Source organism: Pyrus communis, chromosome 8, assembly GCF_041283825.1.
Source record: "Pyrus communis isolate YQ-2024b chromosome 8, ASM4128382v1, whole genome shotgun sequence".
NCBI classification, from domain to species: Eukaryota; Viridiplantae; Streptophyta; class Magnoliopsida; order Rosales; family Rosaceae; genus Pyrus; species Pyrus communis.
In genome coordinates this window covers 22,123,098-22,137,738 of record NC_142572.1, presented here as the reverse complement: position 1 = coordinate 22,137,738, position 14,641 = coordinate 22,123,098, and the positions used below count along the sequence as shown (strand labels likewise).

Below are 14,641 nucleotides of genomic sequence, written 5' to 3'. Positions count from 1 at the left end.
CAGTTAGAAATCTGAACTCCGAATCAAACTTTATACCTCAGACAGTAGTAGTTAAATGTCGTAGGTTACTGCTCAAAGTTTAATTTTTGGTTCCATTGTTCACAACTGTAAGATCCTTATGTTTACCTGACAATTTACCAATGTATTAAAAGCGTGAGGCGTGGGCGAGACGTCCGAAGGATAGCCCAGCCTAGACGAAGCCTCACGGAACCTAAATTTTTTAATATATACACTGAGCATACACATATATTACATTAAAAAAAGAAGAAGATTATTAATCAATTATCATTCTGAGCACACACATATATTATAAATGCACACACACACACACACACACACACATATATTATATTATATATATAAAAAAAAGGATGAAAAGCACAATGAGCACATATATAACAATGCACGTAGATAGAACACACATCCATTATATAAAAATCAGAAATAAAAAAAATAAAATAAAATAAAAAAAAGGGGAGAGAGATGATAGTGCAAGGAAGAGGTATGAGATAGTTAAAACCCTACCCAAAATTTAGGTTTGGGAGTTAAAAAAAAAATATCCCCTAAGGCGTGGCTCCGGCGGCGCCTTCCGCCCACTCCCTCAAAATAGAGGCGACAACCCTCAAGCCTAACCTCACAGGATGCCTAGGCGCGCCCTGAGGCGAGCCTTTTAAAACATTGCAATTTGCTAAAGCATATCAATCAATATATATATATATATATATGCACAAATATGATTAAGTAAAACACAGGAACACTAGACTGCTTATGCAAAAATGTCCCACAATTGAACTTAGATCATTCATTTGAAAATTCTTAGAGAACTCCATGGTTTCCTGTTTCAGTACAACAGTATGAAAATCTAGCTGTGTTAATTAATAGGCCATGTGGGCTTTGATGAAACACTGAAGTTAGTTGATACATCACTTTCCCTGTAGAGCCCAGAAATTACCTCATATCCAAGTAAACTCCCATCCTTCTTATAACAAGGTGTTTTTATCACATTCTCTTCTTCCCTCATTAATCTCCATTAGCTTTATAACAAGATGAAATATTGACTTAAACGTCTCAATGTTACAATACGTAAGCACTAAAGCCGCATGCCATGTTCATGTTTACCCAAAAGTTGCATTATATATGCATAACTCAATCTAAAGTAACTGCGTACAAGGGAAACACAGAAATAATGGCCAAAAGCCAACAGCAAAAGTTGTAGTCTTGTGTGATGATAATGGGGTGGGCAAAGGTTTTGGTCAGCAGTTGCAAAGGTGTCAGTGGGTGCTGTCTTGTTTGCAGCAGGTTAATTTTTGAAGCATGACAGATATCTTGCTCTCGCAGTTCCAAATCAATCTCAAATACCTAGCTAGTTCAAACTTCACTTGGAAATTCCAAGTTCAGTTTGAGGGGGGAGTAATAACCAATATAACAGAAATGCCACATGGCATTATCTAGAAGATGAATTAGTTAATATAGGTAGAAGGGTACTGTTGTAAATAGCACTTGTGGATATATAAGAGGTGATAGGGCTTTCACTTCAGTAAGTAAAACATTGTAACATTTTCTGAAGCATTAATACAATCTCTCTCTTTCTCTCACTCTCTCCTTCCCTTCTTCGACTCTGTCATCCATTGATCTTCATAGTTTTTCAATGTAGTTAACAAAGTCTACATACAAATACAATTACAGCATCGAAAATTTACAGAAAAATGACTATATATCAGCTGACTTGTACTTACAATCTTTTAAGTAAAAATCCTCCATGGCATTGTAACTACTAATCTCAATTGGCAGTTTGAAGAGCCTTCGTGCTGGCAGTTTTCTTTTGTCTTTCCTCAGTTTCCACCATTTGATTGTAGCAGCTCACAATCTTTTTGTCCAACTCATAATATTCTTCCATCTTCCCCAAATGTTTCAAATCCAGGTCAATGAAATTCACCTAGGAAAAAGCAAATCAAATAAGATATTAATGTCATAAGGAATGATTTACCCCACTGGGAATTTCACTTTTCAACTTAGCGGAGTAATGATTATAATTTTAAATGTGCTCTAGCTGTTAAGAAATGGTTTAGATTACTAGAGGAAACCTTTGAAGACTGTAACATGCTATGGTAAATAGTCAGAACAAAATGGTAAACGGATATTTACCTTGTAATCAAAAGACTGGTTGGTTGATTCCAGATACAAGTTATTACAAGGAGATCCTGGATTCCCATCTTTCCTTGGTCTAAAACTAATCATCAAACTGCAGTCCTTCGCACTAGTAGCTATCAAGAAGTCCTTCACCATCTTCAAGCTTTCATCCAGAGACATGGAATGCAATGACAAATATTTCTGTGACACTTTTTCTTTACCCAATTCTCTACATACCATGCAAGGCTCAGAAATAATGTCATAATACGCATGGATAGCCCCCTCGATGTCAAGATTATCAAGTTTCTGGGCCTCAAGGAGCCGGTCCAACACTCCAGATTTATGAACTGTTTCAGCAACAAGCTGTAAAAAACTCATTGTGCGCTTGCCATCACCTCTCTGAATGACACCCTTAAGTGCATCTTCAAATGCTCCTCCAATTGCCAAATTGGTACTGTGTGCACCACCGCCTAAGCCCCCAAATATTAGAGAACCATTCAAGAATACACGGAAGTTGTTCTGTGGGGTTGAGAAGAGATCCTTGATAGCTTTATGTATCCTGTCCTTGGATCCAGAGAACAGATCAAGTGGATCATATGCACTATATTCTGATACCTGCAACACACATTTAGATGCATCCAAGTCAGAATTGAACATTTACTATAACAGGATTCACTTTGCGTAAATTTGTGCACAGAAGTTCTAAGAATCAGATAAGATGGCATTCCCATTGAGTATATTGAACTCATTTGGCTCATTTCAAATGAGTTCCAGTGTAGTAAAAAAGTTGACCAAGAGAAGAACATATTAAAAGAGTACCTCTCCATCATGAAACTTCAAGGCTTGGTGCATCCTAAAACGAGTAATGCTTCGTTTAATGGAATTTCCTTCATCAATGAGCTTTGAAGATGGGAGAAATCCACATTTTGGCTATTTTTGGAAACAATTGAAAGGGAAAAGGGAATAGTCAATTATAATTAAAGGGTATTCCTCATGTAAGGGCAAAAGAGACAAAAATTTACACGACAAGTACCTTAATCTCTACAGATATACAGGGTTCAACTTCTTGAGTAACTGAAATGAACAAAGCAGAATAAGCTATCACTTAAAACAAACAAACAAACAAAAAAAAAAAAAAAAAAAAAAAAAAAAAAAAAAAAAAGCAAACTTCTTATCATATATGCCACAAGACAATATTCAAATAGATAGATGTGTCTACATTGAATAAGATATAAATTTCCTATGATGCTAAGCAGAATGCCATCTCAAGGTTTCTCTTCCTGTTTCTCTGAGTTGTGGTGTAGGTGCCAGATGTTATATTACCTCATACTTTATCCGAGAAGTGTAAAAAGTAAAGGGATAATTTCAAGTGGAAGCAAGGAAAACAGGCATGCAAAAGAAAACCTGGATCATAGGCTAAATAAGCCATCCGACTTTGGAGCTAAATTAAACCATCACACAGAAGACGCTGTTAACCCCAATAGCTAAGATTGACAGACAAGTGCAGGACAGACAGTTCTAAATGTAAAAGTTGTAAATAAAGGGAGGCGCTAATTACCACGAGGAAAAAGAGAATGATCAGACATGAGAAGCACAGTATCACTTTGGGTGTCAACTTTAGTGGCATCAACTCGAGAAGCAGGACGCTGACTAACTACGTTCTTCTCAACCGACTCCAAGAATTCCCTGGAAACAGGGACACGCATCTGCCAAAATTCAACTTGAAGGTTATACAACAATACAATATGCAACTCTTAAACCATTCATGCACAAGTTCACAGGAAAACCAAATCTACAAACTATATTGACGTAGTTTTAAAACTTTCATGCATAGTTATCCCGGAAAGATAGACAAAACATCAACATAGTTTCCGTTCAACAAACATATTCATTTGTACATGTATAAACTCAGATTTTCACATACCCCAGCATCAACATACGCAGAACCCAATAAAGGGCTCATGACGTTCTTCACATAGAGTTGGCAGGCAAGTTCTTTGTTAGAGGTAGCTACAATGTCATCCACGTCTTTCCACAAAAGAAGTTCGTGGGCGGTTAATGCCGTGGGACTGTTCGAGGCCTTTGACCCATTAGTTCGAGCTTTCTGCAACCGCATTACTTTCCCAATCTACATACACAGACACACAAACTTTCTAAGCTGCAAGCATGATCACAATAACAATCATTTCCCAATTCCAACCCCTTTCACAAACTACCACAAATTTCAACTATTTCCATAAAAATTAAAATTAAAATGCAAGATTGAAGCTCAAGGTAGAGTGAAACATACAAAAGCGGGGGAGGATCCGGTGTATGCAAGAACAAGATTAGCAGCCCCTTCGCCTCTGTAAGCCCAATCAGCAGCGTCTTTCTTCTCCAAAACGACCTCCATATCTCGCCGTTGGCCGCGTTTCAGCTGCTCTCCGTCACTGCACATTCTAAAGATCCCATCTTTTTCCATTTCTTCAAATACCCAGAACCAAAAATCTGAAAAAAAAAATCGAAAATATGCATGTACCTGATCGATGAGATAAGATCTACAGTCTTGGGTTTTTGGGTTTTCTTCCACCTTTCAGGAATCAGCTGACGAGAACTAAACCCAGCTCGCAAAGGACGATTTAATTGAGATGAGGTGACGACGAAATCGCAGTGGGGAATCTCTCTTTGTTTGGACTCGAACAAATTCTAATGGCGTCTGATAACTTGGTCAGTGGCCACCGTCCACCTTTTACTGAAAGCTTTCAACTTTTGGAGATGCTGATTTTGCTGTCCGCGTAATCTTATTAGATTATATTATGCCAAAATTGTGGCAACCTAAACCCAAAACCCACTTATTCAATCGGAATTTTAGTGGATTTATAAATTTATGAATTTTGATAAGATTTAAATGTTTTTAGAGATTTATGTAAAGTTTCTCAAATTGTTGACAGAGAAATGTGAAATTTGTGAACCTTAAAAAATACTAAATTTTCCAATTTTTTTTCAAATTATTTGACTTTTTAAAAATTATTTAATATTTATTCTCATTGAATATGTATAAAACTCTTTTGAAATTCTAACTTAATACGTCTAAATTTTCACATAATTACTTTGGAGTGTATTCATGTGACATCCCACATCGTTCAGAGGAGTGATCTTTAAATGTATATTCCCATCCCTACCTAACGCGAGGCCTTTTGGGATCACTTCCCTGGGCGATGTGGAATGTCACAATAACCTGGCTCTGATACTAATTGTCGCATCCCGGCCCGGACAGGACCACTTCCCAGGCCCGCTCCATCACCGTAGCACGATATTGTCCGCTTCGGGCCCCGACCACGCCCTCACGGTTTTGTTTTTGGGAACTCACGAGCAACTTCCCAGTGGGTCACCCATCATGGGATTGCTCTAGCCCCCCTTCTCGCTTAACTTCGGAGTTCCTATGGAACCCGAAGCCAGTGAGCTCCCAAAAGACCTCGCACTAGGTAGGGATGGGAATATATATTTAAGGATCACTCTCCTGACCGATGTGGGATGTCACAATTCAATTGAGATTTTTAGGGATTTTAATTATTTTAATAAATCTAAGGGTATTCAATCAGGATTTTAAGTGATTTTCTAAAATTCAATGTGCATTAAATCAAGATTTTAAGATAATTTATTAAAATCCTTAAAAATCAGTTAAACTCCATAAAAATTTTAAGATAGTTCATTAAAATCCTTAAAATTTTAGGGTGTATTCAATTGGGAATTAAATTAAATTTTTACATAGAATCTCTACAAATCAGTTAAACTCTATAAAAATCTATGAATTTATAAATCCATTAAAATCTCTCAAATTCCCAATTGAATACACTCTAAAATTTTAATTGAATATCTTTAAATTCTTAAAAGAAAATAATTAAAATCAAAATTTCAGTTGAATACAAGTCTCTAGTTGAAAAAGACTTTTGGTGGACAAAAAAAAAAATAGATAAAGAATTCGTAAGAACGAGGTCGGCCGCGACAAGATATCTGAATTTGGATTCGTTTGGGATGTGATTTAATACGGGCTTGGCCCATTGCGGACTCATCAAGATCACATTGAGCACTCAGAAGCCCAATGGACTACTTTTTGGGGTGAACGAAGCCCAATCCACTTGTACTTTTGCTAAACTATTGCTGTAATAACTTTACATTCTTACCACCTAAATATACTACAATTTCATATCAATTTTGTGTCAATTGGGGTGCAAAGTGTTGAGAATGAGTCACACGTTAATAGAAAGAGGGATCTTATATGGGCCTATGAGTAAGTTGGGCTACTCCTCAATTACCAATTGGTTTTATGGTGGAACTCTAACTTTATTCATGGTATTAGAGTAGGTTGTCCCACATGTGAAGCCAAATGGCCACACGTGCTCCACGTCACCCCGTTGTGTTGTCCACATGTTAGGCTTGAAAATTCGCCACACATAAGCGAGCGTGTTGAGAATGAGTCACACGTTGATTGGAGAAGAGACCTTGCATAGGTTTATAAATAAGTTGGGCTACTCCCCAATTGCCAATTGATTTTACGGTGGAATCCCAACTTTCTTCATTCATATCAGTTAAAGAGAATCATGTGGCAAATGAGGTGGATTATGCATTTTTATTAATGGAAAAATAACTATGTTTTTCATTAATAAAAAAATTATGAAATCAATCAAACTAATTTTTAATTGTCATCAATGTATTTTCCTTCCCTCCCCAATACAATTAAGCCTTTTTTTTTATGTTGAAATTATTCTAACTTTCTAACTTCACATGCGGGCATTTGATTCTCTCCTTCTAAACCACAGAAAAATGAAAATAAAATTGTCGGCATGACAACAAAAAATTACAAGAGATTAAAAGCCATGGTTCCAGGCTCTATATATATATATATATATATATATATATATATATATATATATATATATATTCACATTTTCTATGCAGTTAGAGTTTGGATGGAGTGCTGGTGAAGGTAGGAGAGGGAATAATTAAAGGGAAATGAGGGAGGAGATTGGGGCTGCTGGAGATATGAATAGAGATAGAGTGTGTGACATCCCACATCGCCCAGGGGAGTGATCCATATATGTATATTCTCATCCCTACCTAGCACGAGGCCTTTTGGGAGCTCACTGGCTTCGGGTTCCGTAGGAACTCCGAAGTTAAGCGAGAAAGAGGCTAGAGCAATCCCATGATGGGTGACCCACTGGGAAGTTACTCGTGAGTTCCCAAAAACAAAACCGTGAGGGAATGGTAAGCCCAAAACGGACAATATCGTGCTACGGTGGTGGAATGGGCCGGGGAAGTGATCCGCCCCCGGCCGAGATGTGACAGAGTGGGAGAAGGAAACATACATAATTTTATGCAATAATAATAATAATACATGAAAAACACTTTTCTTATAAAATATAGGAATGTTATTTATTGAAAAATTTAACTAACATATCTACAAATTGATTTACATATTTTTAAATTTTTTGTCAGGATATATATTAATAATACGTATATATATGTTATTAATATTTATAATCTGAATTTCCATATGGGGTTCATTGTTCATCATGATTAGGTCGTTGTGACATAAATTGTAAATATTTTGTGATATATAATAAGTCACTTATTTGTCTACATGCAGTTTATTTTAAATTTGGATTGATTTTATTTGAATGTTTAATATTAGGTGGGTTTTTTTATGAAACATGAGTTGTAAGAGTATATCTCTAAAGAGCTGTAAGTAAAATTATCAATTTTATGTGTCAAAATAGTTTTCTTATTTTTCATAAGCATATATATTTTAGCGAGTACAAACACGAGCTTAATTTATTGCTTAGTAACATTTGGTATATGCAATGGTATAGGGTCTCATTGAAGAGGAAAAGGTTGATTCCTTCAAAGCTTTGTTCTATGCCCCAAGTGAAGCGGAACTGAAATTGGAGTTAAAAAAAAAAAAAAAAAAAAATCATTTACAGTGGACAGCCTTGAAGCCTTTGAAATTGATTGGGATGGTGGTGCAGAAATATCCGGCGCATCTAGTAGACAACGAGTGGTCAAGACTGTAAGAGTTGTGGTTGAGTTCATAATCAAATCTCATTTTGAAAAAGATATCATGGATGATCTATTTCATCGCTAGTCACTTAACAAAAACTCAAACCAAGTTCATCAATTTGTTTTTTCAGTCATTAGAAGGGACTGGATTCTTATCTTCGTTCACAAATTAAAGATCTTGTCTCATTGTCATTTTCATAGTTATGTTGTGGGTTTGCGTTTTCACCAAAAAGGAAAAAAAATAGAGACGTGCTTATTAGCTTTTGATATGATTCATGTGAACAATCGGAAATATATATGCGGCCCTCTATTATTACTTCCATTAGTTATATCCATGTGCTCAATTATTATTTGATAATCATGTTAACGAAACATGTGTCTGTTTATTACGATAAGTTAAATATTTAGTTAGTTGTTTAATCAACTAACTAATCACACAACAAACGTTTTATTTTTGTCATGCCAAATTTGCGAATCAACAATTCACAATCATTATGTTTTTAGCAAAATTCAGTAGTCCTTGGTAAAGACTCTAGCTTCATCAAGTCTTGTTATTAAGGGTTCTACACCATTAATGTCTTTTTAGCCAAAATGGTCCCTGAGATTTGCATAATACATCACTTTGGTCCATGAGATTGAAAATCAATAGAAATGGTCCCTGAGATTGTCCACCATCCATTATTTTGGTCACTCCGTTAAGTGTCCCGGAGCTCTTGGCCGAAAGTTTGAGTAATTTTCAAAGCTTCGTAACTCAATTGTTTCTTAACCAAATTCGACCCATGATATATCAAAATGAAGATAGGAAAGTGTAGAACAATATTACACCTATTTGGAAGCCCAATGGTCGCCGGAGATGGTCGGAAAATAGCCTGAAAGCTTACTGGTCCTCGGGAAAACTGTAAAATTCGCCAGAAACTGGATAAACTTTAAACGTTTACAACTTCTTCAATACTCAATGAAATCGAGTGATTCAAAAACAAAAATCATACTTCTTGATGAGATGAAGAGAATGATACCTTTATCGATGACTAAATCACCGTGTTTTGGCCCAAGAACATCTCAAAAGTGGTTGTCTTGGTCTCGAGTTAGCCACTTTCGATCTTTTTTTTTTCCCAAACCACAGCGAATTAGCCATTAAAAAAAGTACCATTCTCTTCTTCCCGTTGAGAAGTATGATTTTTGTTTTTGAATCACTCGATTTCGTTGAGTATTGAAGAAGTTATGAACGTTTAAAGTTTACCCAGTTTCTGGCGAGTTTTCCAGTTTTACTGCGGACCAGTCACCTTTCAAGCTATTTTATGGCCATTTCCGGCAACCATTCCAAATATGTGTAATCTTGTTCTACACTTTCCTATCTTGATTTTGATATATTATGGGTCCAATTTGGTTAAGAAACGATTGAGTTTCGAAGCTTTGAAAATTGCCCAAATTTCCGGCCAAGAGCTCTAGGACATTTAACGGAGTTTTTAACGGAATGACCAAAATAATGGATGGTGGACAATCTCAGGGACCATTTCTATTGATTTTCAATTTCAGGGACCAAAGTGATGTGTTATGCAAATCTCAAGGACCATTTTGGCTAAAAAGCCTTAGTTAGGTGGTTAGTTAAAATGATTGTACAAGTCGGCAATTAGTTAGTAAGTTTGTTAGTATTTGGTTAGAGTTAGGATTTCTGTTATAAAAACAGAATTGTTAATCATTCTGTAAAAGTGAATACAAGTCTCATTTTTCTATCTCTAAATTCTCTTGTTCATCTTTCTCTCTGTTACTCTTTTCTCTTCATTTTCTCTTGAATTCTCAAATATTTCAATGTAGTTAACAATTGTGACTTTCCTTACAAGGCATGGTGGGACTATTAATATGTTTTGTAGCTTAATTATCTATTTAAACAAGCATCTCTACCGCTTGGGCTTTTGATGGCAACACCATGATGGCGTTTTGGTGCCAAAAGATACGTTTCTTAGGCCATCTCCAACCAAATGAGCTATGTTTAGCCCTGTCCAAAGTTATAGCCATGTAAAAAATTATTTTTAAATGAACAGAGTCATGCCATATTTATATACCATTTTCAACTGAATACGCTAGTTTTTTAGTCTCCTTAATAATTTATTATTTTTAAGTTTGTTCTTTAACTTTATTGGTTAATTGAATTAAACTACCATATTAAAATAAATTTATCCGGACATATTTTGAGTGTTAATTGTTGTTAAATGAATAAGGTTATCGAAACATATTTTGAGTTCCTTTTGAAAAAATAATTGAAAATTTTAAATTTAGATTATTGGAAGAGGAAAGCGAGGGATGTGTATCAAAAAGAGTGTTTGAGGTGAATGAAATGTGAAGAATTGGATTAAAATAAGGTAAGATAATATAGAAGGGTGAAAAAAAATGTGAGAAATGGTATAGAAATGACTTAGATATTTATAAGAAAAATTAGAGATTTTTTTTTTTGAATTTCGTCCTTTAGAGAAAAAAGAAACCAACAAATGGGCTGCCAGGCAAGCTCAACATGTCTAACCCGATGGCCGAAAGGCTCTAATTTGGCTTGGTGGGAGCCACTTGATTTTGGCTCAGCCCTCTATTGACGTTGAATTTTGTGAGAAAAAAAAAAACGAGGCTGAAAATTACCCTATGGCCCTGTAGCGTTCATTGGATGGAGCATCAAAGCTCAATAGCGTTCATGTCAAACCTTTCCACAAATCAATAATAGCAGAATCCACCATCAAGAGATTTTGGTTCTCTTTTCTCAATTTATACAGTAAAGGATTCCAGATTTGAGAATTTGAAGACTGGAAGTTGACACATATCAAGGGCATTTTCCGAATCATCATGTATTTGGCTGAGATTGTTAAATTATATGCTCCATTTAGCTTTGCACGTGCATGTCTTTTCCAACTCTCTGAAATGTGTCATCCTTTTTCTCATCAAATAATTCAAGGTCGAAACTTTTTTTTTTTTTTTTTTTTTTTTTTTTTTATCAACTAAAAGCAGGAACCTTTATTAAACGCATAACAAAGATTTACAAATTATTGGTCCACAGACAAAATATACTAACAAAAAAGAACCAGCTCAAAACACAGAAAAAACCCAACCAAAGGTTGAGCCCAAACCAGAAAAAACCAAGAACAACCTAGATCTATGCTGCAGCCATTTCCACACCAGAAAATCCCATCCAGCAGCCCGCTTCCACACTTCCGACGAAGCATGCCCACTACGGTTGCCTCCATCAGCTGACAACAACTCTTTAATCGCAACCACAAGCTAGAAAAAACCAGCCATGAAGCATGTGGAGATCCATATGCAACCCTGCCAAAGGCAGAGAGAGAGAGAAGGTGGTGGTGTAGATAACACCCGAACTAACACTGAAATTCGATACACCGACTCGATAAATTGAGACGAATTGCGATGAAAAGTGGCTATAGATCGAATTGGAAATGACCCAAAAAAAGGAATGCCAAAGAATTGTGGAGAATTGACTAGAAAGGAATTGGTAGGAAAGGAAAAACGCAGCAGAAAATCACAAAGAGAAAAACAGAACGAACAAAGAAGAAACTGCCATCAACCCCAACCGGAGTTAGGATCGACGACAACGAAAAATGACATAATTACAAACACTTAGACGAGACGGTGAGAAAGGCTCTCAAGCAGAGACAAAGGAAAGTTGGTGGTTTGCATTCTAGGTCGAAACTTTTGCATGCGTCATTAGGTGGCAATTGCATGGTGGTGAAAATTCAAGTTTTCGACAAAATATAGGAAGAATTAAAATATGAATATTGTCGGTACAACCAACAACATGCATCATAAATTCAACATATACAAACAATAGCTAGGCTCTGGGTTTTCGGTTGAGCCACCGATTGCGATTGTTAAGTTCTTTTGGTCACAGCTCGCAGATTGCGATTATTGGTGATAAACTATATGATTTGCATATGATATAGTTGTTAATAATTAAATTATTACTTAAGTGTTAATTAACGTGTTTATTTTTTATTGGTGACACATCATATGATTTGTAAATTTAATCTAAAAAATTAGTTTACCATTACTCTTTGCATATAGTTTTTTTCTTGTAAGATGATGCTATTTAGACACTTAAACTAACACATCTACTAATATATTATTTGATATGATGAGTCAGAACAGTGCAGCAGCAGAAGCTTCAACAGAAATGAAATGAAGGAAAAGAAGAAGAGAAGCGGAGAAGTAGAGAAAAGAGGATTGTATTTCACTGTCTTAGTCATTGCAAGGAATATGACCTATATATACATATAAACTTGGAATCTTAGTGACTAAGCAAACCTCCTAACAGCCAAGACTGTAGGACTGTGGCACTTGTGATTACATTGGAGAACCGGCATAGAATGCAAGGTTGGGTTTCTATTATATATAATTGGGGTGTATTCAATTGGGAATTGGAGAGATTTTTATGGAGTTTAATTGATTTGTAGAGATTTCATGTAAAATTTTAATTCAATTCCCTTTAAATCTCATGGGAAGGAGTGAGATTTGTGAATACTTAAAATACACTACAAAATCTCTCCAATTCCCTCTAATTCCTCAACTTTTTGAAATTCTTTAAAATTAAATTATAATTGAATACACCTGAAATGTTATAAACTTCTTTAAAATTCTAATTGAATACACCCAGATTTCTAAAGATTTTAATAAACTATCTTAAAATCCTGATTCAATTTCAAAGAATCACTTAAAATCCTCATTGAATACCCCTAGATTCATTAAAAGAATTAAAATCCCTAAAAATCTCAATTGAATACATCCTTTAGTATGCAAATTTTACGTGTCCAAATAATTTTATTATTCTTTCTCAAAAAAAAAAAAAATTATTGTTGCATTATTAATTTTTATAGGTCGTTTATTTTTATGGATTCCTGTTTCCACTCATTTAATATTCAGCATTTAAATTTTCTTGTAACTGTTAAGCATGTTGCATATCATATGGGACAATAAATGAGTTTATTGTTTTATTTATTCATTAATTTTATTAATCAGTCAATTTATGTAACTGTATCATATATTGTATAATGACAGAGATTATGGTCTTTACAATTGAGATTGGAAGTTTCGCGTTGAAAGAAAAAAAAATTAAATCCAATTTTCCAAGCTTATTGTTCTGTTTATTAGTTAATTAAATTGCCGATTCTCTGTGGTGATTGTTGAGATTTTTGTTAAGAAATAACGATAGCTATTTTATTATAATATTAGCATTAATATTTAATACAAATATCAAAGAAGATATTCGAGATTTTTATAATTATTAGTTAATTAAATTGCTGATTCTCTGTGTTAATTGTTGAGATATTTTTAGTGTGACATCCCACATCGACCAGGGGAGTGATCCTTATATGTATATTCTCATCCTTACCTAGCACGAGACCTTTTGGGAGCTCACTGGCTTCGGGTTTCGTAGGAACTCCGAAGTTAAGCGAGTAGCGCGCGAGAGCATTCCCAGGATGGGTGACCCATTGAGAAGTTCTCATGTGAGTTCCCAAAAACAAAACCGTGAGGGCGTAGTCGGGGCCCAAAGCGGACAATATCGTGCTACGGTGGTGGAGCGGGCCCGGGAAGTGGTGCCACCCGGGCCGGGATGTGACAATTTGGTATCAGAGCCTAACCCTGGTCGCGTGTGTGCCGACAAGGACGTCGAGCCCCTAAGGGGGGGTGGATTGTGACATCCCACATCGCCCAGGGGAGTGATCCTTATATGTATATTCCCATCCTTACCTAGCACGAGGCTTTTTGGGAGCTCACTGGCTTCGGGTTTCGTAGGAACTCTGAAGTTAAGCGAGTAGTGCGCGAGAGCATTCCCAGGATGGGTGACCCATCGGGAAGTTCTCGTGTGAGTTCCCAAAAACAAAACCGTGAGGGCGTAGTCGGGGCCCCCCGCGGACAATATCGTGCTACGGTGGTGGAGCGGGCCCGGGAAGTGGTGCCACCCGGGCCGGGATGTGACATTTAGAAACAACGATGCCGATTTTATTATAATACTAAGCATTAATACAAATATCAAGGAAGACATTCAAGATTTTTATAATTATTATCTTTGTTTATTTAGAAAAAAAAAAAAGAAGGAATATTTTGTCTAAAAAGATCACCAGTTAATTTTTGAGTTTCAGAAACCTCACAACCGGCTCTGCATTCTTAATTTCTAATAACAGATCCTCAATTCTATTTACGATCAGCTGATTCTATTATATAGGTAAATACTTTCACTATTTTGGGGATTGAAAGAGATAAGGTAGAGTTTTGTCTGGCTGTTCGCCTTAGGTTTTATTAATGTTAGGTTAGAATGCATGCATGTGGTTCCACATGTAGTACGTAGTATTAATTATTACTTGTTTGCTGCAGTGTTGCAGAGATAAATTTTTCAATATGTTTGGAATATGACATGATAGAAGATATGTTATTATATAAATTGAGAGAATTTTTTTTAAATATCTCTACATTTGTATAATAA

At 35.7% G+C, this 14,641-nt stretch overlaps 1 protein-coding gene across 2 annotated transcripts; it reads right to left on the bottom strand.

The window, feature by feature from the left end:
* Positions 1 to 1,485: 1,485 nt before the first annotated feature.
* Positions 1,486 to 4,994, bottom strand: LOC137717512 (inositol-pentakisphosphate 2-kinase). Of its 2 annotated transcripts, none has more exons than XM_068456900.2 (8): positions 4,649 to 4,994; positions 4,421 to 4,568; positions 4,055 to 4,258; positions 3,689 to 3,836; positions 3,164 to 3,204; positions 2,950 to 3,060; positions 2,146 to 2,745; positions 1,486 to 1,936 (listed from the first exon to the last, which is right to left on the bottom strand). In XM_068456900.2, exons 2-8 carry the CDS (start codon positions 4,565 to 4,567, stop codon positions 1,781 to 1,783), a joined length of 1,407 nt encoding a protein of 468 aa, XP_068313001.2. In that variant the 5' UTR covers position 4,568; positions 4,649 to 4,994; the 3' UTR covers positions 1,486 to 1,780. The 2 variants fall into 2 exon arrangements, with proteins under 2 accessions (XP_068313001.2, XP_068313002.2); XM_068456901.2 differs by having other exon boundaries at positions 4,421 to 4,559; positions 4,649 to 4,982.
* Positions 4,995 to 14,641: the final 9,647 nt, after the last annotated feature.

Excerpts from the sequence above, each read along its gene's own strand:
- LOC137717512 (XM_068456900.2), bottom strand. The coding sequence starts at position 4,567 with ATGTGCAGTGACGGAGAGCAGCTGAAACGCGGCCAACGGCGAGATATG. Across the intron at positions 3,837-4,054 it reads CTGCGTATGTTGATGCTGGG|ATGCGTGTCCCTGTTTCCAG; the intron begins GTATGTGAAAAT and ends GAATTTTGGCAG. Across the intron at positions 2,746-2,949 it reads TGAAGTTTCATGATGGAGAG|GTATCAGAATATAGTGCATA; the intron begins GTACTCTTTTAA and ends TGTGTGTTGCAG.